The sequence below is a fragment of the Chiloscyllium punctatum genome, chromosome 52, assembly GCF_047496795.1.
Source record: "Chiloscyllium punctatum isolate Juve2018m chromosome 52, sChiPun1.3, whole genome shotgun sequence".
Classification (NCBI taxonomy): domain Eukaryota; kingdom Metazoa; phylum Chordata; class Chondrichthyes; order Orectolobiformes; family Hemiscylliidae; genus Chiloscyllium; species Chiloscyllium punctatum.
In genome coordinates, this window is record NC_092790.1 from 17,191,177 (window position 1) to 17,217,767 (window position 26,591).

Genomic DNA, 26,591 nt, shown 5'->3' on the forward strand with positions numbered 1-26,591 from the left:
CCATTTGAATACAGAACTAGCTTGAAGATTGTAGGACCTTGGCTCAAACTACCAATTTACTTTCTTCTATGTGTGAGCCGAGTCCTGTGTGTTCTTTTAAATGAAGCACTAGGAGAAGATATTCAGTCTCACACTCTTGATTTATTTTAAACAGTAAGTGGACAAAGCATTCAGAGCTCTGGGTCTAACCCTTTTTCCCTGACCAACTGCCACGTGTGCCAGTTCAAAAAGTAAGACCTCGTTCTGTCCCTGCCCCAGTCTTTTATACAATAAAAAACGTCATACACACACTGAGGTAGAATTATCTTCCCATTGGCTGTTGGTCTGACTCCATTATCCGCCTCCTCGCATTCCCGGTTGTCCGACCCCACATGAGCTTTTTTACCCGTGAAACGGATCATCACGTGACCTCCTTGGCCCACCTCCGGGGCGCGAAACAGAATGTCACTTGACCGCCTCACAATTTTCCGGGCGCGAAACGGAATGTCACGTGACTGCATCGCACTCTTCCGAGCGCGAAACGGAATGTCACTTGACTGCCTCCTGCGTAGGTTAAACAGCGTCTTCACAGGCTTCTGACTGCTGCAGAGATTCACAGTCGCAGCCAGCCTTCAGTTTTTTGTGTAAGCCATATATTTACAAGTCCCTCTTTTGGTCTCAGAAAAATGAGACCAACCAACTAACCAGTTCTGTACATCACATTCGCTCTCCGATGCGTAGTCTTCCCCTCTTGCCAAAGCCATGGTTTCCGTCTCCATCTGTGACATCTGATAGGGCGGGGGAGCCTTCCCTTCAATTGCTGTGATAATTACCCTGTTTAACAAAGATCTAATACAGGGAATACAACAACATCCACACAACACTAACACAATAATCATACCACCGAGGGACATAAACACAGAGGCAATCAATCCTTTCCATTTCCCAAACCACGAGTCAAAAATACCTCCTAAAGGGTTGCCAATACCGGAATATTCATGTATTTCTTCAGACAAAGATCTTAGTCCTTCCAGGGCTCTGGTTACCGAGCCATCAGGTGCCGTATTATTAGGGATAAACGTACAGCATTGGTCCCCGAACATAGAGCACACTCCCCCCTTCTCTGCTAACAACATATCTAAAGCCATTCTATTTTGGACTGTCATCAATGAAGTCGCTGCCAATTGTTCAGAGAATCCTGCTACCGCATCTCTAGTTGTATTAGCTAGCCTAAATACATTGTAATGTACATAATTAATTCGGTCAACGTTTTTATTCGGCGTAACTGGGAATAGAACACTGATAATTGGGAGATTCTCAAATCCTGCTGCTATCTGGTCTGCCAATTTATATTCATCAGGTACACCGCGGGGAACACCTATTGCATCTATTTCAGTGGTTGAGCCGGATGTGACATCAAACAAATCCCTATGAATTCGTGTATACGGATTCATTCCCTGTCGTCGTTCTCGTTAAAGAAATAAGGGTACTCCTAACCTTACCATTGCACAGGTTCCAGACCAATCTGGAGGTAGACTAATATGCAATATTCTACCTCCACAGTACCAAAAAAGATCAGCTCTGGCCCAAACCATTGTGCTAGCATTCTGGCAGCCGGTTACATTAATTGTATCCTGACACCAGTCAGCAGGCATGTCTCCCAAGATTATATTAGACCTTCGAACAAAACACGTATACTTGTTGGCCCTTGGTGTAAACACTGGAGGTAACGTGGAATTCTTTACAGGTGGAAAAATATCACTTAATGTGGTACAATTTGGAGGGTCCGCCTGCATAGTGAGGGCCATCATACAATGAAATTCTATTGGGTCTATATTTGGGAACAATGGAGCTGGGGTAGTAAACAGGGTTGGCCTTGCCGAAGAACACGCGACGCAATTACTCATATTCATCGAAATTGCTGTCGGTGTCACCCAGTCTAGCCATAAGTTCTTATCCCCATACCCGGTAGCTAATTTAATAATATCCTTCTCGTAAGGTTGTTGTGGTCTATTACCACAACTCCTGAACTTGATTCTACCTCCATGCTTGTATTTTCAGTTTGTGGCTGGCGCATAGGAGGGTCCACTAAGGTTACCTTCACTAATCCCATGGTATCCACACCAGATTGATCTGCACCTATTACAAGATAAAAGCTTCTGTCATCACTCCCACAGTAAATTTGTACCTCTTTTGGACTAGGATTAATGTCAAATTTCTTCAGGGTTAACAAAAGTGGATTTCTTAACTCTGAAGAATGATCCAGTTGCCCCTTCGCCAGGCTCACATGATCTCGAATGTTCCATCTATTATCCGAAAGTGACGACCTCTTGGGGGTCCAACCCACCCCCGTTCATGTTCATACATTATCCCACGATGGGCATGGGTCATAATAAATGGCATAGAAGCAAAGATATACATCATAATCCCTCCAGCTCCCTGTATCTTGACCACAATCAATTACTTGTCATAAATCAAACTGGTATGTAGTACCATGATTCCTATCGTGTCTGATGTGTACCTGGCTCCTCGCCTCCCTTAAACATTTATCTGCCTCTTGTCCTGTTGATCTTTTGTTCCTGAACCTTCCTCCCTCACCTGTGTGTTTGTCCCTCATGGTTAATACTCCTATTAACAGTAGCGCAACACATACATAAAACAATAACAAAGACTCCCAACCTCCACAGCCTAAAGTAATGTGGGCTGGTTACAAAGATAGACATTATATCCCTCACACAACTTTGCTTAGAAATTTTTAGGACCTCTCCCACCTTTTTCCAGAACCTTCTTCCTCCAAACATTAGAAGTGTAAAACCCTTCTACTCTTTTTCTGTTCTTATTTGTTCTAGAGTTCTCGTTGGCGGTTCCGTAGCTGCACACTGGCTCCAATGGTACCAGTTTTCTCCTTTCCCCTGTAATCTGACCGCATGCGATGTCCTCTCCACCACCTTATAAGGTCCTGTCCACCTCGGCTCCCACCACTTCCGTTTGATGACCTTCAACAGGACCCAGTCTGTAGTAGATGGTGTCTGAGTCTGTAGTTCCCCCTTTTCCGATCCAACCTGTTTGGAGAAAGCTGACACCAGAGCTGTTAGTTGGTCATAATAAGGTTTGTACCTTAGAGAGGCTCCTCTGCCCTCTAAGATCTGTACTCCCGCTCCTGGTCCCGGGAACTGCTGCCCTGTTGTTAACTCATACGGAGTGAACCCAGTAATAGAGCTTACTGAGCTCCTACTGGACAGTAAAGCTAAAGGTAGGGCATCCACCCAGCTTAACTTTGTTTGTGCACACACTTTTCCTATTTTTTCTTTTATGGACAGATTCATTCTTTCCACTTTTCCCTGTGACTGAGGATGATACACTGTCCCAAACGCATGTTTCAGTCCTAAAGCTGCTTCAACTTCTTGCAGGTCTTTGTTCTTGAAATGTGTGCCATTATCTGACCTGACTCTCTATGGAAACCCATGCGTTGGAATATATTGGTTTATCAAGAATTTAATCACTGTCTTTGCGTCTTCCTTTTTCGCAGGTATTGCTTCTGGCCAACCAGTGTATGCATCCACTGCTACCAAAAGGTACCGGTATCCGTTTACTCTCTCTATCATATCAGTGTAGTCGATCACTATTTCCTGACCTGGCATTCTTGGGAGAGGGAATTTTCCCTCATGTGGTTTTGCTGTTGGTCTCATATTGTATTCTGTACATGTTCTACATTCCCTGATATAATTTTCAATCATTGCTGGCAAGAACTGATGCAACCAATGTGTCAGATACCTCTGCATCTGTGTTTTTCCACAATGGGTCAACCCATGAGCCTCCTGAAGCATGGAAGCTATCAAACCTGGGGGTAGGACTGGTCTACTGTCCGGCGACCTCCAAATCCCTTCTGACTCTGTGGCCCCTCTCTCTCTCCAAACTGTCAGTTCCTGAGGAGAGGCTTTCTGCTGCTCTTTTATTAACACATTTGCATCACAGGCTGGCAGCAGGTCGTACACTGTTCTCTCTGTTTGCATCATTATATACTGTGGTGTATACCCTGCTGCTTTCTTTGCTGCTGAGTCGGCTTCCTGATTGCCCTTCGCTACTACTGTATCTGCTTTATCATGTCCTCTACACTTAATCACCGCCACTTCTACAGGTTTCATTAGAGCCTCTGCTAATCTTTTCATATCTTTTTCATGTTTAATTGGGGTTTTTGCTGCTGTTAAGAATCCTGCCCTGATCCATTGACTAAGTTCTACCTGTATAGCCCCTACCACATGTGTAGAGTCGGTATAGATATTTACTCTTTTTCCCTCTGACCATTCGAACGCAGCTATCATTGCCTGTAGTTCAGCCAACTGGGCTGATTCTTTGCCTGTCACTTTTCCTGTCAACACTTCCTCAAATCCCTCACTTGTCCATCGCACCACTGCATAGGCTGCTTTAAGTCCTTCAGTTGGATGTCTGTAGCAACAACCATCTGTGAACAGCACTTCTTCTGGGTCCACTAATGGAACTGCCTGTAAATCTACCCTAACTTTGGTATCTCTCTGTACCCTTTCCTCACACATGTGTGGCTCTCCTTCTCCCATGTTATCAGCCATGTTAATTCCTTCATGTGTAAAAATTATATGTGGTGCATTCAAAATTTTCTCTAACCTGGTTTGCCGCAGTGATGTCATCGTAAAGGCCATTGAGTTCACATAGGCCACTATGTGTCGTCAGTACTGTTAGTGTATGGCCCATGACTATATGTGCTACCTTTTGGAGAATTTGTGCTACCCCTGCTGCATGTCTTGTACATGGTGGGTGTTTGTCCTCTGTTGGGTCAAGGGTAACACTTACATACATCAGCACCTGCCTGGATCCCCCTTTTTTCTGAAAAAGAACACCATTTACTGTGTGTAATTTTTCAGAAATATCGAGGAAAAATGTCTCTTTGTAATCTGGGACCGCTAAATCAGCAGCCCGCGTTAGGGCCTGTTTAAGAGATATAAAACTTTCGTCTGCCTCAGTGGTCCACTGCAAATGGGCCGACAAATTTCTCATGCCTTGTTCATTTACCATGGCCCTTAGAGGGAAAGTGAGCTCCCCATCTGATGCAATGAATTGTCTACTGTACCCTGCCAACCCAAGAAATGAGAGCATGTCTTTTACAGTGACTGGTTTGGTATAATGCAGAATGGAGGATCTATGGGACGGAGACACACCTGTTCCCTTAGCAGAAATAATTCTACCCAAAAAAGACACCGTTTGTCTGCAGCATTGCAATTTAACCCGTGAAACTTTGAAAACGACACTATACAGGTGAAACAGCAACGACTTTGTGGCTTCCAAACAAGAAACATGGTCAGATGCTGCCAAAAGAATGTCATCCACATACTGGATCAATACCACCCCCTTTGGGAGCGTCAGATTCTTGAGCTGCTGTTTTAATACCTGATTAAACACCCCAGGTGACAAAATAAACCCTTGAGGGACCCTTGTATAATGTAATTGTTGGCCTTTGTAAGTAAACGAAAAAATGTCCCTCAAATGATCAGCTAGGGGCAAACAGAAGAACGCGTTGGCCAGATCAATGCACGAGAACCACTGATGGTCAGGTGTCAGCACAGACATTGCAGTGTAGGGGTTTGGGACTGGAACTGTTGGAGTAGAAATGACACTATTAATCCGTCTAAGATCATGCGCCATCCTATATTTGCCTGTATGCTGCTTCTCTACAGGTAAGATAGGAGTGTTCCAGGCTGACTGGGAGGGTTCCAGCACCCCTGCTGCTAACAATCCTTCAATTGTGTCGGCGATGCCGGCTTCAGCCTCTGGTTTATGTGAATATTGTCTCTGCCAAATCGGAGTGTGGTCTATTAAATCAAATGTGATTGGTGTGACGTATTTGCAGTACCCAACATCCGTTGAACTTGCTGACCACAAGGTATCTGGTAGAGTGTCAAGCATCGCTGCAGCCTGGGGATGGTCTGTTTTTTCCCTACCATGAAACCTTTCAATCTGCCTATGTTCCAGCAGTACCTTATCAGTTGTTCTGCACATAATTCTATAGGCTTCCTCTGATGGTGAATATTGTAAACCGGGTAACTGAGTCCACATCCAGTCTGTCACCGCCATCATGCGTTTGCACATAGACCCCAGATCCTTGGCCTGATATTCTGCATGCACGGCCAATGTGACATGAGGTATGGCTTCTTCAGACATCTCATGCCATTCCAACTGTTCTGTGGTTAATTCAACCACAGCCGCCACACCTTCTTTTCCGAGCAGAATGCAACTGGAGAAAATCTCCCATTGAGTCCCTTCTAGATGCTGATAGAATGCATACTGATATATTTAATTATCATCTCTATCATTATATAAGGTAACATGAAGGGGATCTGCAGTAGGAGCATAGGGATGCAGCATCTGAAACCAGGGTCGCCATTGGTTGTATAAAGACTGTATGCCGTTATTCTGCCCATTTTCGGGTTCAAGCAGTCCCCAGTATATATCTGCCCACTGTCCTTCTGCCGTTGGTGATATGTCCGGTGATAGCATCATTTGGGATCCAGAGTGTATCATTGTCATAGAACAGTTGACAGAATGGCCATTTGGAAAGGTCACTACCAGTCCGTCTGGTCCGCACAGAACCAAGACCCCACATCTCACCAGCAAATCACGTCCCATCAAATTCACGGGGCATGCAGGTGATAAAATATACTAGTGACGAAAAGTCTGTCCGGCCACTGATGTGATCAGTGGCGATGTCAAAGGCAGATTTTCTGGTTTACCCGAGAACCCGACTAACTGAACGCTAGAGGATGACATGCTTGAGCGAGGTATATCACAAGTGATGGTGGAAAATCTTGCACTTGTATCAACCAAAAAAGACAGATTCTTGTCAATTACCCTCATTTTCATATAGGGGTCTGCCAACCCCACATGCCCCTGGGTTCTCGGGCCCCGTCAATATTCGCACCCCTGCCCTTCTGGCGTAGTTTGGGGGTACTGTCCTTGCACCGGGGCTACAGCTGCATTTGGGACTTGACAAGGCTGAACAGCCTGTTGGACAGGAGGCTGACTTGAACGGACATACTGTCCTCGGATCAATCCCGGACCTCCCTGGGGTCCCCACAACAGGGGACAATTTCTTCTCCAATGCCCGGGTTGGCCATATTCAAAACAGGTGTTGGATGGCTGACCTCTGAATCCCCCACGGCCCCTTCCTCTACCACGTATTCCTCCTGGAACACCTATAGGCCTACCCCCATATTGGGGTAGGGTGGCATCCAATCAAATGTTGGGTCTGAACTCGGCAAGTTGTTTTGTGGCGACGGTCATGAACCATCTGACTAGTCGTCTTTTGGGAGGCCTTCTTTATATCACTAGCCTTCCTCCTAGCCTCATCGAGCTATAACTTCAACAACTGCACTTGAGCTGACTCATTACTGTTTATCTTCATCCTGTTTCGTCCTATAACGCTTCATGTGGTGGGTCAAGTGTTTCTCCCACTGTTCTGGAGAACAATCTGGGATATCGGGATTACTTTCCATTGCCTCTTTTACTTCCTTAGGCATCCCTGCCATAACAGCATTCCTAAATAATGTGGTCTGTAGCTGACCTGACCCTGGATGGCTCCCCGCAGTATCTGTCCACATGTCCTTACACCTAGCCAAAAAGGTAGACATATCCTCACCCTCCTTCATTGTGAAGGTGAGTGAGTGCATCGCTCCCAGTGGAATCGGGAACCTCTCCCTCATTGCCCTTCCCACACAGGTATCATGCTGCGCAAATGGGTCTGAATCAGGTAATAAGGTGGTCCCCGCAGACACTTCAATCTGCTGTATTTCCCACATACTCAATTGCTTACCCAACAATGCTCTCCAGTCACCCATAGCTAACTTGTAGCCTAATGTATATTGGGAAAATTTAGTCATCCAGGGCCCACCTCCCTCCATGGGTGGGGGCATTTTATCCAGGATGCAGTTCATATCAGTATATGTGAAAGGCTGATAAACATTCCCCAGATAAGAGCCTCTGTAAATCAATGGCATTTGGTGGTGCTGATGCTTTATAGGTTGTCGTAATGTGTCTCTTTGATGCAGGTTGTAACTTGATTCAGGTAGAGACTTCAGTAAAGGGCCATGTTTGGTATGCATTGTGAGTGAGCCTTTCAAAGTGATTGGATAGGTGTTTGGATCATCATCTGTCGGGGATTCTTCATCCTCAATATCTATACTACTTCTGGACTCCTCCCCATCCAATCTCTCTCTATCCCGTTCTTCCCTCAAATCTCTCCGTCTTCTGTCTGAGAACCCATCATCCAATAACTGACCTGAATCATGTAACCTTCCCTTCTTCTCATTCTCAGCACTATATGGTGTCGAATGAGCCTCTGGCTCCTGTACTGCTAAACATCTCCCCTGTTTTGGCTGTTCTTTATTTCTCCTATGCGTCATCATCACCCTATTCGACTCCTCTACTTCCTTAACCCTCTGATCAACTTCTAATGTTAACTTTTCTACTTTTCTGATACTTTCTTCTAGAGCTTCCGCTAGTCTCTGTTTTACTACGTTATACTCTCTTGTTCCTACTTCTTGCACATCTAACACCCCTTCATGAACATACATAAGTGGCATTTGTATTACAGGATATGGGGGTGGTGATTGTATCACAGGCAATTTAGGATATAATGGCGCAGATGGTCCTGCCTTCTCTGTCTCCTTTGTCAATTCTATTGCAGAGGTACCACCTACTCTCTTTTGTAATATTTCTACTGCCATACAGGCTAACGTCATGTTATGCAGATGAATCCTCCTCTCTTCTTTCTCCTCACCTTCTTTTGTCCACTTTCTTCTACGTAACATGGACCCTTTCTCTCCCTTCATATGCTCTTCTACTTCTAATTTAGCTTGCTCTTCTACTTTTCCCAAAAACAGTGACAATTTCTTCCTCTCCTCATCCTTAGGGACTTTGCCCTGTTTCTGTAATTCCTCCCAAATCTTATCATATTTCTCCATCATTGTTTTTTGTTTGTTCCTTGCAAGCCCACTGACTTCTGGCTTTACCCCACTGCTGTTTTACAGGCAACATTAAATCGGAAGAACACCCTCTGTATTCTTCACACTCTTTATCAAACTCCCCTTCCATTTTATGTATTTTTGTTTCAATCCTCCCGTCCAGTAGTCAGTTGGTTTAGATATAAATATAACCGAGCAACCAACCCAATTCTCTCACTGAGACACCACCGTCTGTCTTCAAAACACTACTGGTTTTTATACCACCCTCCGTACATTCCCCAATTCTTAAAACTTATAACACAATCATAAACCAAAATTTGTGAGCGTTGCTTTTATGAGATCCTGCTCAATGGACTTTAAACCTCCTCACCCATACGTACCTTGTTGCTTTTATGAGGACTCTAACCCCAAGGGACTTTAAACCTGTACGCACTACAATCAATACTTTGTCCACTTACTCTTGCTAGGACACTTGCAGTATAATGACAACAATCAATTTAGTGTTTCCAATTGCAGAACTTCGATATAAACAGGCGTCTGCTCACCTTTTTTTTTAATGCGGCGCCGCTTGTTGTTGTCCTCAAACGTCAGTCGTCCGTTGTTTCTATTTTTCACTCTTTACGTCACTTCTCCGTCTTCATCACGTCGGGGTCACCAAATTGTAGGACCTTGGCTCAAACTACCAATTTTACTTTCTTCTATGTGTGAGCCAAGTACTGTGTGTTCTTTTAAATGAAGCACTAGGAGAAGATATTCAGTCTCACACTCTTGATTTATTTTAAACAGTAAGTGGACAAAGCATTCAGAGCTCTGGGTCTAACCCTTTTTCCCTGACCAACTGCCACATGTGCCAGTTCAAAAAGTAAGACCTCGTTCTGTCCCTGCCCCAGTCTTTTATACAATAAAAAACGTCATACACACACTGAGGTAGAATTATCTTCTCATTGGCTGTTGGTCTGACTCCATTCTCTGCCTCCTTGCATTCCTGAATGTCCGACCCCACGTGAGCTTTTTTGCCTGCGAAACGGATCATCACGTGACCTCGGCCCACCTCCGGGGCGCGAAACGGAATGTCACGTGACCGCCTCCTGCGTGGGTTAAACCGCGTCTTCACAGGCTTCTGACTGCTGCAGAGATTCACAGTCGCAGCCAGCCTTCAGTTTTTTGTGTAAGCCATATATTTACAAGATAGATGATAGAGGGTCATGGTGGAGAGTTGCTTTTCAGAGTGGAGGCCTGCGACCAGTGGTGTGCCACAAGGATTGGTGCTGGGTTCTCTGCTTTTCACTGTTTATGTAAATGATTTGGATATGAACATAGGATACATGGTTAGTAAATTTTCAGATCATACCAAAACTGGAGGTGTAGTGGATACCGAAAAAGGTTATCTCAGAGTAAAAGGGCATTGTGATCAGGTGGGGAAATGGCCGAGGAGTGGCAGACAGAGTTTAATTTAGATAAATAAGAGGTGCTGCATTTGGAAAGGCAATTCAGGACTGGATTTATACACTTGATGGTAAGGTCCTAGGGAGTGTTGCTGAACCTGACCTTGGAGTGCAGGTTCGTATTTCCTTAAGGGTTGGTGCAGGTAGATAGAATAGTGAAGAAGGGGTTGGTATGCTTTTACTTTTGGTCAAAGCATTGACTGTAGGAGAAAGTGAGAACTGCAGATGCTGGAGATCAGAGTCTAAAACTGGGGCACTGGAAAAGCACAGCAAGTCAGACAGCATTTGATGAGCAGGAGAGTTGACGTGGCGGGCATAAGCCCTTCATCAGGAATGTCATTCCTAATGAAGGGTTTATACTTGAAATATCGACTCTCCTGCTTCTCTGTTGCTACTAACCTGCTGTAATTTTCCAACTCCACACATTGAGTATAGCAATTCAGAGATCATGTTGAGGACATTGGTTCTTCCACTTTTGGATTATTGATTGCAATTCTGGTGTCCTCACTAGGGAAGGATGTTGTGTAGCTTGAAAGATTTCAGAAATGGTTGCCATGGTTGAAGGTTTTGCGCTATAGGGAGGCTGAAGAGGCTGGGGCTGTTTTCAGTGAAATGTCGGAAGAGCAGGGGTGACCTTAGAGATTTTTTTTAAATCATGAGGGGCATGAAAACCATAAGTAAACACAGTCTTCTCTCTGGGTAGGGGAGTCCAGAACAAGAAGGCATGGGTTTACAGTGAGAGGAGAAAGATTTCAAAGGGTCCTAAGCGGCAACTTTTCACATAGACGACGGTGCATTTCTGGAGTAAGGTGCCAGAGGAAGTGGTGGAGGCTGGTTGTGGGATTATAGGTAAAGTAGTGTTACTTCTGCAATTATAATTACTTATGCAAGGTAAATGAACTCCCACCAGTGTGTAATTCTTTCAACTAAGAGCTGAGTCAACTAGAATGCAAACTATGTGGAGGAAATACATAATTGCTTTTGTATTAGCTAAAATTGCATGCAAGAATGAAACGTGACTGCAAAACAATGGTAGATGTTACAGACAAATAGATAAGGTGCTGTGAGGATGTAGGTTAAGCCAGATATGCTTGCACAAGCAGTAGTTATAAGCATCTATTTCCCACTTTTACAGAAACACAGGAACAAACCCCAATTACAAGGTCATAAGGATCAGTATGGTTGGGTAAAGCACAGATGGAGGGAGTAGACAATACCTAACAATGGGCCACAGCAGGATGTGGTCAAACGGCCTTGTGAGGCCAGAAATAAGCATTTTGTCACAGACAAGGCCAGATAAGGCAAGAGATAAACAGGAGTAATGGGTGCCGGTCTTAGAGAAGTGGAAGATGTAAACGGGGAGGAGCAATGGGATAAAAAAAGGAACCAAATTACATAAATATCGTGTATTCGTTGAATTCAGGGGGTGTGTGTGTCCCTGCCTTGTAGACAGTGGACATCGCACCCTCTTGCAAGGGTAAAATAAATGACACTACTGATTCAGATCTTGTCTCGGACTGAAATTATTGAAGTGAGTGAGCTTTGTTTGTCACACTGGTATAATTACAACATTTAAAAGACATTTAAATGGATATAAGATAGGAAGGGTTTAGAGGGATATGGGCTGAATGCTAGCAAATTAGATTAGATTAATTTTAGGATATCTTGTCAATATGGACAAGTTGGATAGAAGGAACTGTTTCTGTGCTGCACCATCTCTATGACTATGACCGAGAAGCCAGTCACTGAGCTATTTCAGTTTTTGTACATTTGTGCCTCTCAGATATCAAGCTTGCAAAAGCAGACATTGCTGAAATGTTACATTGTGTCAGGCCTCTTCTGTAAACAACTTCTGGAATTTATCGTCTGTCTCCCTCCCCTCCCTTTGGGACAAGAATTCACAATTTTTACAATGCAGGAATGTATGAATGAAAAATGTTTTTGTTATATTTGCACCTGTCCTCCCTCTCTCTCTCTCTCTCTCACACCCGTTAACTCTTGTATTTGTATCTCTTTCTTGGACCAAAGTGTCTGATTCTGTGTTGCATGATTCTATACCAACCAGCAATCCATTGTGCCATTGGTCCCAAACGTGATGTGGGATGTAGGTAAAGTAATGTTACTTCTGCAATTATAATTACTTATACAAAGTAAATGAACTAACACTAGTGTGTAATTGTTTCAGCCAAGAGCTGAGTCAACAAGAATGGAAACTATGTGAAGGAAATACATAATTATTTTTTGTATTAGCTAAAAGTATGTGCAATAAAGACATGGGACTGCAAACCAATGGTAGAAATACAGGTGACTAGATAAGATGCTGTGAGGAGAGGCAGTTAAGCTAGATATGCCTGTACAAACAGTAGGTATAAACATCTGTTTCCAACTTTTACAGAAACACAGGAACAAACCCCAATTAAAAGGGTCTTAACGATCTGTATGAGAGGGGCGGCACAGATGGAGGTAATGGTAAGGAAAGGATATGCCTAACAATGACCCACAGCAGGATGAGGTCAAACGGCCTTGTGAGGCCAGAAATAAGCATTTTGTCACAGACCAGGCCGGATAAGGCAAGAAATAAACAGGAGTAATGGGTACCGGTCTTCGGGAAGTGGAGGATGTAAACAGGGTGGGGGGGGGGAGCAATGAATTAAAAAGAATGTATTGGAAACAAATTATATAAATATCGAGTATTCATTGAATTCGGTGTGTGAGTCCCTTGCCTTACAGACAGACAGTGGACTTCACACCCTATTGCAAGAGTAAAATAAAGGACACTTCTGATTCAGATTTTGTCTCGGACTGAAATTATTGAAGTGTGTGAGCTTAGTTTCTCACAGTGAGTATTTAGAATTGCGTGAAGATGTGAACCCACAGCTTTGGACAGAAGACCTCCCGCCTTCTAACCACTAAGGATTGGGGATACATTCACAGAATTTGGAATCAATTGTGCTCGAGAGTGAGAGAGAAATCAGACACCATTTCTCTGACATGAAATGCTGTGTTAATTTGATCCGTTCTTTTCTTTTCTTCAGTTGACGATGGCAAGTGAAGACAAGTCATGCCCACCACCTGAAGGAACTTTTAATCTTCACCAGCAGAGTTCTATGACTAGCTCCTCCGAATGTTCTGATAGATAGACGAACCATTATCTTCCTGCCTTCCGGCACGTACGTCTTGCTCCCTTGTCCTTTCGAGGTGCATTAACGACGCGTAAGTCACGTGACTGTCAGCCTCCCTCTGCAAGGGAACAGACAATGTCTTAATCCAAAACTCGTTGCATTTCTGACCATTTTTGTAATTGCACTTCAACAAAGGGGCTGAAGGACAGAGCAAGTGGGAGCAGGCATAGGTCACCCGGCCCCTCCAGCCTGCTCCAGTAGTATCCCCCAACTCAGTCTCCCTTTTCCTACTTTCTCTTTTTAGCCCCTAAGTACTCTATCCCAATCTTCCTTGAACAATATTCAGTGTTCTCATCATGACTGCTTTCTGTGGTGGAGAATTTCACAGGCTCCCCACTTCTTGAGTGAAGACATTTCTACCCATCGCAGCCCTACATCCTGTCTCATTTCGACTATGACCCATTTGTTTTGAACTCCTCTCCCTTACCTCTGTTAGTGGGAAATTCCTTCCTGCTTTGACCCTGTTAGAATTTATTGGTTTCCTCTCACCCCAATTCTTCTAAACTTGAGTAAATATACTCCTAACTAATTCAGTCTCTGTTCATCTGACAGTCCTGCCATCTCAGGAATCAGTCTGAGGCAGTGAAGAAGGCAGTCATTTTAGTTTAAAAAAATAGAGCGGGAATGAACCAATCAACCCAAAAATTATGTTTCCACTTTGAGACCCAACCACCCCGCTGTGGGCCTGGAGTCACCAAGAGTCATATTCATACAGCACTGAAACAGACCCTTCAGTCCAAACAGTCCATGCCAAACATAATCCCAAACTAAACTGTTCCAACTGCCTGTGGTTGGCCTATGATCTTGCATGATCTTACATAAACATATTTTAAACATTGTAATTGTGTCCGTATCCACCACTTATTCTGAAAGTTCATTCCACACACAAACCACTTCAGAAGAAAAATTACCAGTTATGCCTTTATAAAATCTCTCTCGTCTCACCTTAAATCTTCCATTCTCGACAGCATCCAGGTAAATCTCTTCCAAACTCTCTCCAACTTAATTACATCCTTCCTATAACAAGGAGTCAGAACTGGACACAGTACTCTAGAACAGGCCTCACCACCGTCCTGTTCAACCTTAATAGGACATCCCAACTCCTAGAATCAAAAGTCTGAGCAATAAAGTGTGGTTGTTATGGGGGACTTTAACTTCCCAGATATTGACTGGGAAAGCTATATCTCGAGTTCGTTAGATGGGTCGGTGTTTGTCCAATGTGTGCAGGAGGGTTTCCTGACACAATATGTAGACAGGCCAACAAGAGGTGAGGCTATACTGGATTTGGTTCTAGGTAATGAACCAGGCCAGGTGTTAGACTTGGAGGTAGGTGAGCACTTCGCGGGCAGTGACCACAACTCGGTGACTTTTACTCTAGTGATGGAGAGGAATAAGTGTGCACTGCAGAGCAACAGTTATAGCTGGGGGCAGGGAAATTATGATGCGGTGAGGCAGGACTTAGGATGCGTGGATTGGAAAAATAGGCTTCAAGGGAAGAACACAAATGATATGTGGAGATTGTTCAAGGAACAGCTAATGGGTGTCCTTGATAAGTATGTACCAGTCAGGCAGGGAGTAAAGGGTCTTGTGAGGGAGCCGTGGTTTAACAAGGAATTGGAATCCCTTGTGAAAGGGAAGAGGGCGGCCTATGTAAAGATGAGGCGTGAAGGTTCAGTTGGGGCGATTGAGAGTTATAAGGTAGCCAGGAAGGATCTAAAGAGAGAGCTAAGAGCAGCGAGAAGGGGGCCTGAGAAGTCCTTAGTTGGTAGGATTAGGGAACACCCAAAGGCTTTCTATAGGTATGTCAGGAAGAAAAGGATGACGAGGGTAGGTATCGGTCCAGTCAAGGATAGTAGTGGGAAGTTGTGTGTGGAGGCGGAGGAGATCGGTGAGACACTAAATCAATACTTTTCATCAGTATTCACTCAGGAACAGGACGTTGTTGCCGATGTGAATACTGAGTCACAATTAATTAGAATGGACGGCTTTGAGGTATGTAGGGAAGAGGTGTTGGAAATTCTGGAAAGGATGAAAATAGATAAGTCCCCTGGGCCTGATGGCATTTATCCTAGGATCCTCTGGGAAGCTAGAGAGGAGATAGCGGAGCCATTGGCCTTGATTTTTATGTCGTCGTTGTCTACAGGAATAGTGCCAGAAGACTGGAGGATAGCGAATGTGGTCCCCTTGTTCAAGAAGGGGAGCAGGGATAGCCCGAGTAACTATAGGCCAGTGAGTCTCACTTCTGTTGTGGGCAAAGTCTTAGAGAGAATTGTAAGGGATAGGATTTATGAACATCTGGATAGGAATAATGTGATCAAGGATAGTCAGCATGGTTTTGTGAAGGGCAGGTCGTGCCTCACAAACCTTATTGAATTCTTTGAGAAGGTGACCAAGGAAGTGGACGAGGGTAAAGCAGTAGATGTGGTGTATATGGATTTTAGCAAGGCGTTCGATAAGGTACCCCATGGCAGACTAATGCAAAAACTACGGAGGTATGGCATTGAGGGTGCATTAGAGATTTGGATTAGGAATTGGCTGGCTGGAAGGAGACAGAGGGTAGTAGTTGATGGTATAGGTTCATCTTGGAGCGCAGTTACTAGTGGTGTTCCACAAGGATCTGTTTTGGGACCATTGCTGTTTGTCATTTTTCTAAATGACCTGGAGGAGGGGCTTGAAGGCTGGGTGAGCAAGTTTGCGGATGACCCGAAATTCGTGGATTTGTGGACAGCGAAGAAGGATGTGGCAGGTTACAGCGGGATATAGATAAGTTGCAGAGCTGGGCAGTAAGGTGGCAAATGGAATTCAATGTAGCTAAGTGTGAAGTCATTCACTTTGGTAGGAGTAACAAGAAGATGGATTACTGGGCTAATGGTAGACTAATTGGTAGTGTGGACGAGCAGAGGGATCTTGGTGTCCATGTACACAGATCTTTGAAAGTTGCCACCCAGGTAAATAGTGCTGTGAAGAAGGCATATGGTGTACTGGGCTTTATTGGTAGAGGAATTGAGTTCCGGAGTCCTGAGGTCACGTTGCAGTTGTATAAGACTCTGGTGCGGCCTCATCTGGAGTATTGTGTGCAGTTTTGGTCGCCATATTAGAGGAAGGATGTGGAGGCATTGGAATGAGTGCAGAGGAGGTTTACCAGGATGTTGCCTGGCATGGTAGGAAGATCCTATGAGGAAAGGCTGAGGCACTTGGGGCTTTTCTCATTGGAGAAAAGAAGGTTTAGGGGAGATTTGACAGAGGTGTACAAGATGATTAGGGGTTTAGATAGGGTTGACAGTGAGAACCTTTTTCCGCTAATGAAGTCAGCTGTTACCAGGGGACACAGCTTTAAATTAAGGGGTGGTAGGTATAGGACAGATGTTAGGGGTAGATTTTTTACTCAGCGGGTTGTGAGTTCATGGAATGCCCTGCCAGTAGCAGTCGTGGACTCTCCCTCTTTATGGTCATTTAAGCGGGCATTGGACAAGCATATGGAGGTTATTGGGCTAGTGTAGGCTTCGGTCGGCGCAAAATCGAGGGCCGAAGGGCCTGTACTTCGCTGTATGTTTCTATGTTCTATGTTCTAAAGGCAAGTGTCGAAATGCCTTCTGAATCACCCATCTATCTGTGATGCAAACTTCAGAGAATTATGTCCCTGAACCCCTCGGTTTCTCTGTTCTGCAAGACCACTGATGGCTCTACTTCTAATTGTATAGTTCCTGTCTTTGTTTGTTTTACCAAAGTACATTACTTCAGATTTATCCAAATTAGACACCATCAGCCACTTTCTGCCCATTGACCCAATTGATCATGATTTCTTTGCAATCTTCGATAACCTTCTTCATTATCCACTATACTACCAATCCTGATGTTCTCTGCAAACTTACTAAACATGCTTTCCATCTCCTCATCTAAATCATTTATATATAAATGACAAAAGTGGATCCAGTCTTCCAAGACACTGAAGCTTTCGATGAAACTACTTAAAATTCAGGATCGTGGACCTTAAACGATCGGAGGACTTTACTATCAATCTTTAAAAGTGGCAACTTGTCTGCCCAGCTGCATCACAATGTGGATCAATGATGAGTCAGAGCAGCAATGGAGAAAGGAAAGGAAGCATATCCTGCACCAGATCCCACTACCTGTACAGATAATCTGCCAGTTCAGTTGCATAAAGAACAACAACAAAAACGTATTATCCTGAGTAGATGACATCCTTGCATTGAGGGACAGCTGATGACACTTTGGTGATGATTGGGCACAGTTGCTACAAATGTCCTGATCTCAGCTGTCTACAGAACACTTTGCGACATGGACTGTTCTGCAAAAAGTGTTAGTTGCATAAAGCTTGCAGTAGCTGCAAAGATCAAATAGTCACTGTCCGCTCTTGTTTATATTTCTCAAGCTATGATCTCTGAGCCCTTGCAGTGTGTCCACTCTTGCATTGCAGCCATTCAGTAGGTTTACACATTATGATAGTATTCTGTTGACAGGTCTTTTGTCTCTAGTAGAACGCAAAGTATTACAGAATAGATAACTCAGGAAAGTCAGACTGGGTACAGGTTTCCTTCCGTCAAGCCCATTTTTCTTTAAAAATATACACTCGTAGGATGCAGGTGTGACTGGCTGGGCTAACATTTATCACCCCACCGTAATTGCCAATAGGACAGTTAAGAGTCAGTCACATTGTTGTGTGGTCTGGAGTTATATGTAGGCCAGACTGGGTAAAGATGACAGATTTTCCTCCTGAAAGGACATTACACCCAGATGGGGCTCTCTCCTGTCAATGGTCCTCATTAAACTCTACATCCAAGACTTTTATTGAACTCAAATTCACCCCTTTGCCATGGCAGGATTCGCACCTCCGTCACTGGAACATCACCTAGGAATCCGGATTAATAGTCTAACATTAATATAATTCATCCATGACCTCGATTTGCTGGATCAGAGAGCTAGCTGGGTGTTTTTAACATGGTTCATTTGACCAGATCCACTTTTAATGATTAATTAATGTATCACACAGAACCACATCTATTAAATTGATGTCAGTACTTAATATTTAAATGGTGAAAGACTGCGTAAAGCTGTGGACCTAAACGTTTGGGAGTCCTGGTCCGTGAATCCCAAAACAAAAGCTAATGTCGAAGTTAAGCCGGTCATAATAGCCTTTATTTCAAAGGGAATGGAATATAAAAGTTGCGAGATTTTGTTTAAACTATACAAGACACTCGATAGACCACATCTGTGATACAGTGATCAGTTCTGGGCCTCCGTATCTAAGGAGAGGTAGACTAGACATTGGAGGCAGGCCAGAGAAGCTGATCTTGGGTATGGAGAGATTGTGTGTTGAGGAAGAGGTGAGTAGGTCAAGCCTAAGCACATTTGGTGTTGAGAAGAAAGATAGGCGACCCTATTGAAGATTCTCAAATGGCTTGACTTGAGGGGAGATGCAGAGAGAGGTTGTTTCTCCCGATGTGGAAAAGTCTGGGACCAGAGGGGCATCATTTCAGAATGTGACAGGGGGAAGGGAGTTTGTTGCCCCTTGAAGATGGAGATGAGGAGGAGTTTCTTCTTTTCCAGGAGAGAGTGTCTGTGGACTTCTTTACTGCAGAAGGCTGTCGAGGCTTAGTCGTGAAAGTATATTCAAGGCTGAGATTTTTTATCTGCTTTTTGCAGCAGAGAGTGGCGGGTGCTAGGCGGAAGTTAGGTCAGAGCGCAGAGCTGGTCGGGAAGGTAAGTGATTGTTATTTAAGAACTTACCTTGACGCCAACGGTCTTTTTGCAGCAGAGAGCAGCAGGAAGAGGGGTGGGGAGGTCATTCAAGGGAGTTAGGCTGGAGGCTGGAAGCTAAAAGCTAGGATGGACAGAGTCATCATCTCTGGGTTGTTGCCGGTGCCACGTGACAGTGAGGCAAGGAATAGGGAGTGAGTGCAGTTGAACACGTGGCTGCAAGGATGGTGTAGGAGGGAGGGCTTCAGGTATTTGGACAATTGGACTGCATTCTGGGGAAGGTGGGACCTGTACAAGCAGGACGGGTTGCACCTGAACCAGAAGGGCACCAATATCCTGGGAGGTAGGTTTGCTAGCACTCTTCGGGGGGTGGGGGGGGGGAGTTAAACTAAGTTGGCAGGGGGATGAGATCTGGACTTGTCATCCAGCAAGTAGGTTAGCTGTTCTTCAGGATGTCCAAGAATGTAGGGAAGCTGTGGAGAAGGTAGCACTGACAGGGAATACTTGCGGACACAGAGATGGGTTCAAGTGTGTATACTTCAACGCAAGGAGTATCAGAAATACGGTGGGTGAACTTAAGGCGTGGATCGGTACTTGGGACTACGATGTTGTGGCCATCACGGAAACGTGGATAGAAGAGGGACTGGAATGGTTGTTGGAGGTTCCTGGTTAGATATTTCAGTAAGATTAGGGAGGGTGGTAAAAAAGGAGGGGGGGGGTGGCGTTGCAAATTACAAATGGTATAATGGCTGCAGAAAGGCAGTTCGAGGGGGATCTGCCTTTGGAGGTAGTATGGGCTGAAGTCAGAAATAGGAAAGGAGCAGTCACCTTGTTGGGTGTTTACTACAGGCCCCCCAATAGCAGCAGAGATGTGGAGAAACAGATTGGGAAACAGATTTTGGAAAGGTGCAGAAGCCAGAGGGTAGTAGTCATGGGTGATTTCAACTTCCCAAATATTGATTGGAAGCTGTTTAGATCAAATAGATTGGATGGGCGGTGTTTGTGCAGTGTGTCCAGGAAGCTTTTCTAACTCAGTATGTAGATTGTCCGACCAGATGGGAGGCCATATTGGATTTGGTACTCGGTAAAGAACAAGTGATGGGCTTGTTAGTGGGTGAGCATTTTGGTGATGGTGACCACAATTCTGTGGCTTTCACCTTGGTTATGGAGAGAGATAGGTGCGTGCAACAGGGTAGGTTTTACAAGTGGGGGAAGGGTAAATACGATGCTGCAAGACAGGATCTGAGGAGCATAGGCTGTCAGGGGAAGGATGTCGTTGAAATGTGGAACTTTTTCAAGGAACAGATACGACGTGTCAGGCAGGAAAGAGATGGTCGTGTGAGGGAACCTTGGTTGACGATGGAGGTTGAATGTCTAGTAAAGAGGAAGAAGATGGCTTACATAAGGTTAAGGAAACAAGGTTCAGACAGTGCGTTGGAGGGATACAGGATAGCCAGGAGGGACCTGAAGAAAGGGATTAGGAGAGCAAAGAGAGGGCATAAAAAATCTTTGGCGGGTAGGATCAAGGGTAACCCCAAGGCCTTTTATGCGTATATGAGAATGACGAGAACGAGGGTAGGTCCGATCAAGGACAGTAGTGGGAGACTGTGCATTGAGTTGGAAGAGATAGGAGAGGTCTTGAATGAGTACTTTTCTTCAGTATTTGCAAATGAGAGGGACCGTAATGTTGAAGAGGAGAGTATGAAACGGACTGGTAAGCTCGAGGAAGTACTTGTTAGGAAGGAAGATGTGTTGGGCATTTTGAAAAACTTGAGGATAGACAAGTCCCCTGGGCCTGACGGGATATATCCTAGGATTATGTGGGAAGCAAGAGAGGAAATTGCAGAGCCGTTGGCAATGATCTTTTCGTCTTCACTGTAAATGGAGGTGGTACCAGGGGACTGGAGAGTGGCGAATGTTGTGCCCCTGTTCAAAAAAAGGAATAGGGATAACCCCGGGAATTACAGGCCAGTTAGTCTTACTTAGGTGGTAGGCAAAGTAATGGAAAGGGTACTGAGGGATAAGATTTATGAGTATCTGGAAAGACACTGCTTGATTAGGGACAGCCAGCACGGATTTGTGAGGGGTAGGTCTTGCCTTACAAATCTTATTGAATTCTTTGAGGAGGTGACCAAGCATGTGGATGAGGGTAGAGCAGTGGATGTAGTGTACATGGATTTTAGCAAGGCATTTGATAAGGTTCCCCATGGTAGGCTTATGTGGAAAGTCAGGAGGCATGGGATAGTGGGAAATTTGGCCAGTTGGATAGAGAACTGGCTAACCAGTTGAAGTCAGAGAGTGGTGGTAGATGGTAAATATTCAGCCTGGAGCCCAGTTACAAGTGGAGTTCCGCAGGGATCAGTTCTGGGTCCTCTGCTGTTTGTAATTTTTATTAATGACTTGGAAGAGGGAGTCGAAGGGTGGGTCAGTAAATTTGCAGATGATACGAAGATAGGTGGAGTTCTGGATAGTGAGGAGGGCTGTTGTTGGCTGCGAATGGACTTAGATATGATGCAGAGCTGGGCTGCGGAGTGGCAGATGGAGTTCAACCCTGTCAAGTGTGAGGTTGTCCATTTTGGAAGGACAAATAAGAATGCGGAATGCAGGGTTAACGGTAGGGTTCTTAATAAGGTGGAGGAGCAGAGGGACCTTGGGGTCTATGTTCATAGCTCTTTGAAAGTTGCCACTCAGGTGCTTGTAAGAAGGCCTATGGTGTATTAGCATTCATTAGCAGTGGGATTGAATTCAAGAGTCGTGAGGTGATGTTGCAGTTTTACAGGATCTTGGTAAGGCCACATTTGGAGAATTGTGTGCAGTTCTGGTCACCTCACTTTAGGAAAGATGTGGAAGCTTTGGAGAGGGTGCAGAGGAGATTTACCAGGCTGTTGCCTAGAATGGAGAATAGGTTGTCTGAGGATAGGTTGAGAGTGCGAGGCCTTTTCTCATTGGAACGGCAAAGGATGAGGGGTGACTTGATAAAGGTTTATAAGATGATCAGGGGAATAGATAGCGTAGACAGTCAGAGACTTTTTCCCCGGGTACAACAGAGTGTTACAAGGGGACATAAATTTAAGGTGAAGGGTGGAAGGTATAGGGGGAATGTCAGGGGTAGGTTCTTTACCCAGAGAGTGGTGGGGGCATGGAATGCGCTGCCTGTGGGAGTGGCAGAGTCAGAATCTTTGGTGACCTTTAAGCGGCAATTGGATGGGTACATGGATAGGTGCTTAACTAGGACAATTGTTCGGCACAACATCGTGGGCCGAAGGGCCTGTTCTGTGCTGTGTTGTTCTATGTTCTATCTGTATTCTAATCAGGAAGAGGAATTGAGGGTTATGGGTAGAAAGTGAAGTTGAGGATTATCAAATCAGCTGCATTCAGCGGAGCAGACATTGTGGGTTGAATGACCTATTACCGCTCCTAAATATGATTATTTTAATGCACCTGGGGAGGGATAATGCACCTAAGATGTAGACACTAAGTTGCAGGATCCTGTAAGTACTGCAAGTCCCAGGATGCTAGTCCACAAATCCCTGAAGGTGGCAGCAGGACAGGCTAATGGTTACGAAGGCATTCGGGACACATGCCTGTATTATTTGCGGCAGAGATTTTAAGAGCAGGTGGGTGATATCTGAGCCAAACAGGACCTTGATGGGGCTACAGCTAGACTACTATGGGGAGGATGTGATTGTAGTGGAGGAGGTATAGAGCAGATTCACAGCAATGTTGCCTGGGTGTCACATTTCAGTGATGAAGAGAGGTTGGATATGCTCGGATTGTTCTCTCTGGAGCGGAGAAGATTGAGGGGTGACCTGATAGAGGTGCATTAGACTGTTAGAGACACATAGCTGTAAGGCACATTTCTGAAGGGTAAAGCAATCAGTAAGCGGGGGTCACAGATTTAAAGGTAAAAAGGGATTCGCGGAGAACATTGTTCGTCCAGAGGATGGTGGTCTATCTGGAACTCTCTGCCTCTAGAAGTGGGAGACAGCAGAAACCCTTGTTACATCAAGGAAGTATTTAGATGTATAACTGCATTGTCGTAGCCTCCAGGGGATAAGGGTGAAAGAGCTGGAAAGTGGGACTGTTGCTTTCAGACCTTTGCCAATAAGAATCCCTTGTACTGTAAAGGTCCATGAAATAACAAGAACTTACCGATTCTCTTCTTGCTCTTATGTGACCTGAAAGAAACAACCAGAAAAAGATTTTAGTGCATAACATGGCTATGGATTGCATTTACCGTTTCCCTTGAGATTGTGTATCAGTTAAGAAAACAGGGTGCAAGAGGAGAGGCGGCTGGCAGTATATGTGCACAGATGACTGAAGGTGGCAGGACAGGGGGAGAGCATGGTTTCTAAAGCACACAGCATCCAAGAACAGGAGGTGATGTTGAACTTGTACAAGGCACTTGCTGGACATCAGCGATAATACAGCATGCAGTTGTGTTTGCCACATTATAGAAAAGGTATGAAAGCGTCTCACAGTGAGTGAGAGAGCGCCAAAGCAGTTTTGATTTGATTTATTGTTGGCACACGCACACAAAGAGTGAAAAGTTTTGTTTTGCATGCTCTACAGGCAGATCATCACATACAAAGTGCATCAGGGCAGCAGAACAGACTGCAGAATACAGTGTTAAAGTTGTAAAGAAGGTGCAGAGAGGGAGATCAACATTAATATTTCAGAGGTCTGTTCAAAAGTATGGTAACAGCAGGGAAGAAGGTTGGTATCGATATTCAAACATTTGTATCTTCTTCAGAGGTAATAGAGTTTAACCAGGTTGGGAGGGCTGTATGATTATGTTGGCTGCTTTCCCAAGGCAGTAGGAAATATAGGTGGAGTCAGTGGATGGAAATCTGGCTTGTGTGATAGACTTACAAGAAACCAGGTTCCAGGAAGGAGAAACACCAACAATGAGGATACTGAAAGAAGTCAGTGACTATATTCCCTTGGAGAGGAGAAGCAGAGGGAGCGGTAGGTCTTCAAAATCATGAACAGGGGCTGGACAGAGTCAATAGGGAGAAGCTGTTCCTGCTCGCAAAAAGAACAAGGTCAGGGGGCTCGTAGATTTAAAGTGATTTGGAAACAAAGCAAGTTGGCGAAGAAATGTGAGGAATAAACCTTTTCATCCAGTGAGTAGTTAGGGCGTAGAATGCACTGCCTGGAAATGTGTTAGAGGTAGGTTCAATGGAGAAGGGAACTTGGACAGAAATGGGCTGCACAGGGATCTGGGAGGAAAGGCACGAGGGGATATATTTCTGTCAAGCTGTGGAGAAAGAAGTTGGTTTCAGTCAGTCCCAATATAGCCACACCATCTGACTGATACATTCGATTCTAGATATCCCTGAGGGAGTAAAGGTGTGCCTTTGTGTTAGGTGGAGATGTGTCAGACTATGTTATCTCACTGAAAGAATACAGCACAGATTAAGGAAATGGTGAAGTTCAGTAGGGAATCCCATATCACATTGAACAACAGAGCAGACTCGATGGGCTGAATGACCTCATTCTGCTTCCCATGTGCAGTAAACCACTGAGGAAAGTTAGGTGTCAACCACATCGTTGAGGATCTGGAGTCCCATGCAGGGCCAGACTAGGTAGGAAAGGAGATTTCTCTCCCTGAAGGACAGCAGTGAATTAGATGGGTTTTCGTTCTGAGTTATGTTACAACAGTTTCACACTCACTTAATAAGACAAAGTTAAAAATGTTCTAGTGAGGTTATAGTCAACACCAGGTTATAGATAAACAGGTTTATTTGGAAGTATAAGCTTTCCAAGCATTGCTCCTTCATCAGTTAGCTCGAGGGGGACTAGCTACCTGATGAAGGGACAGCGTTCCGAAAGACCTTAGTTTCAAATAAACCTTTTGGATTATAACCTGGTGTTATAAGATTTTTAACTTTGTTCACCCGCCACCTCCACATCATGTTAGTAAGCCTAGTTTGTGGGTGATGCAAAAATAGATGGGAATGCAAGTGGTGAGTGTGCATAGATGGGTTTAAGTGAATGGCCAAAAAACTTTGAATAATACGTGCAAAAATGTAAGGTAATGCAGGAAGAACAGAGGAGTCGAAGATTATTTAAACAGACTATGAATCTGAGGATTTGACCATCCACATTTGTGAATCACAAAAAGCTTGTGTTTAAATTCAGCAGGTGATACCAGATCATAAGATTAAGGAGCAGAATTAAGCCCATCGGATCTCCCCTGCCATTCGATGATGGATAATATCTTTCTCAATTCCATTGTCCTGCCTTCTCCCCATAACCATTGATCCCCTTATTAATCAGAATCTGTCCATCACTGTCTTAAAGACACTTAATGACTTGGTCTCCACAACTCTCCATGGCAGTGAGTTTCACCACCTTCTGGCTGAAGAAATTCTTCCTCATCTCAGTTCGAAAGGGTCGACCCTCACCTGAAATTGTGCCCTTGGGTTCTCATCTCTTCTACTCATGGAAACATCTTCTCTACGTCCACTTGATCCAAGCCTCTCAGTATTCTGTAAGTATCAAATTGATCATCCCTCATCCTTCTAAACTTTATCAAGAGCAGACCCAGAATCCTCAATTGCACCTCTTTTGACAAGTCATTCATTTCCAGGATAGTTCATGTCAACCTCCTCTGAAGCTCCTATCAGGCTAGTACATGCTTCCTTAGATACAGGGCCTAAAACTGTTCATAATATTTCAAATGTGGTCTGAAAAGAGCCTTATACAGCATCAGCAGTATATCTCTGCTCTTGTATTCTGTCTCTCTTGAAATGAATGATAACATTGCATTTGACTTCCTAACTGCCGACTTAAACTGCCTGTTAACCTGAATAGAGTCTTGAACTAGAACTCCCAAGCCTAGTGCTTCAGATTTTCTTAGTCTTTCCAGAAAATCGTCTATGCCTCTTCTCACCAATGTGTATAGGGAAGGCAAATGGAATGTGGCCTTTATTTTGAAGAGAATGCTGTATAAAAATGGGGGTGCTTCTGCTAAAGCTGTACAAGTCACTAGTCAGACCATGTCTGGGATAAGGTTTTGGGGGCCCATATCTGAGGAAAGATAATCTGGGTATTGGAGGCAATTTCGAGAAGGTGTGATCCCATCTACGGAGTGACTGTCTAATGAGGAACGAGGTTAGGCCTGTATGATGAGGGAGTAGGTTGGGACTGTCCTGGTTGGAGTTTAGAAGAAGAGACCACCTTATTCAAGATGCTTTGAGGAACTTGACAGGGGCAATGCAGAGAGAGGTTGTGTCCCCTTGTATGGGTGAGTCTGGGATCAGAAGGGCATT

The 26,591-nt window shown here is 44.5% G+C and overlaps 1 protein-coding gene across 3 annotated transcripts in view; it reads right to left on the minus strand.

Annotated features, from left to right (window-relative positions):
• Window positions 1–121: 121 nt before the first annotated feature.
• LOC140470648 (Fc receptor-like protein 5) overlaps window positions 122–26,591 on the minus strand; it is a 59,769-nt gene continuing 33,299 nt past the window's right edge. For 2 of the 3 annotated variants that reach the window (XM_072566679.1, XM_072566681.1), the window contains 2 exons: window positions 23,467–23,492; window positions 9,723–13,654 (listed from right to left, as the gene is read on the minus strand). In XM_072566679.1, the coding sequence (XP_072422780.1) occupies window positions 13,526–13,654; window positions 23,467–23,492 (155 nt within the window). In that variant the 3' untranslated portion in view covers window positions 9,723–13,525. Of the gene's footprint in view, window positions 3,056–9,514; window positions 13,655–23,466; window positions 23,493–26,591 lie in introns of those variants that run through there. The other variant, XR_011956592.1, reaches the window with a different exon arrangement.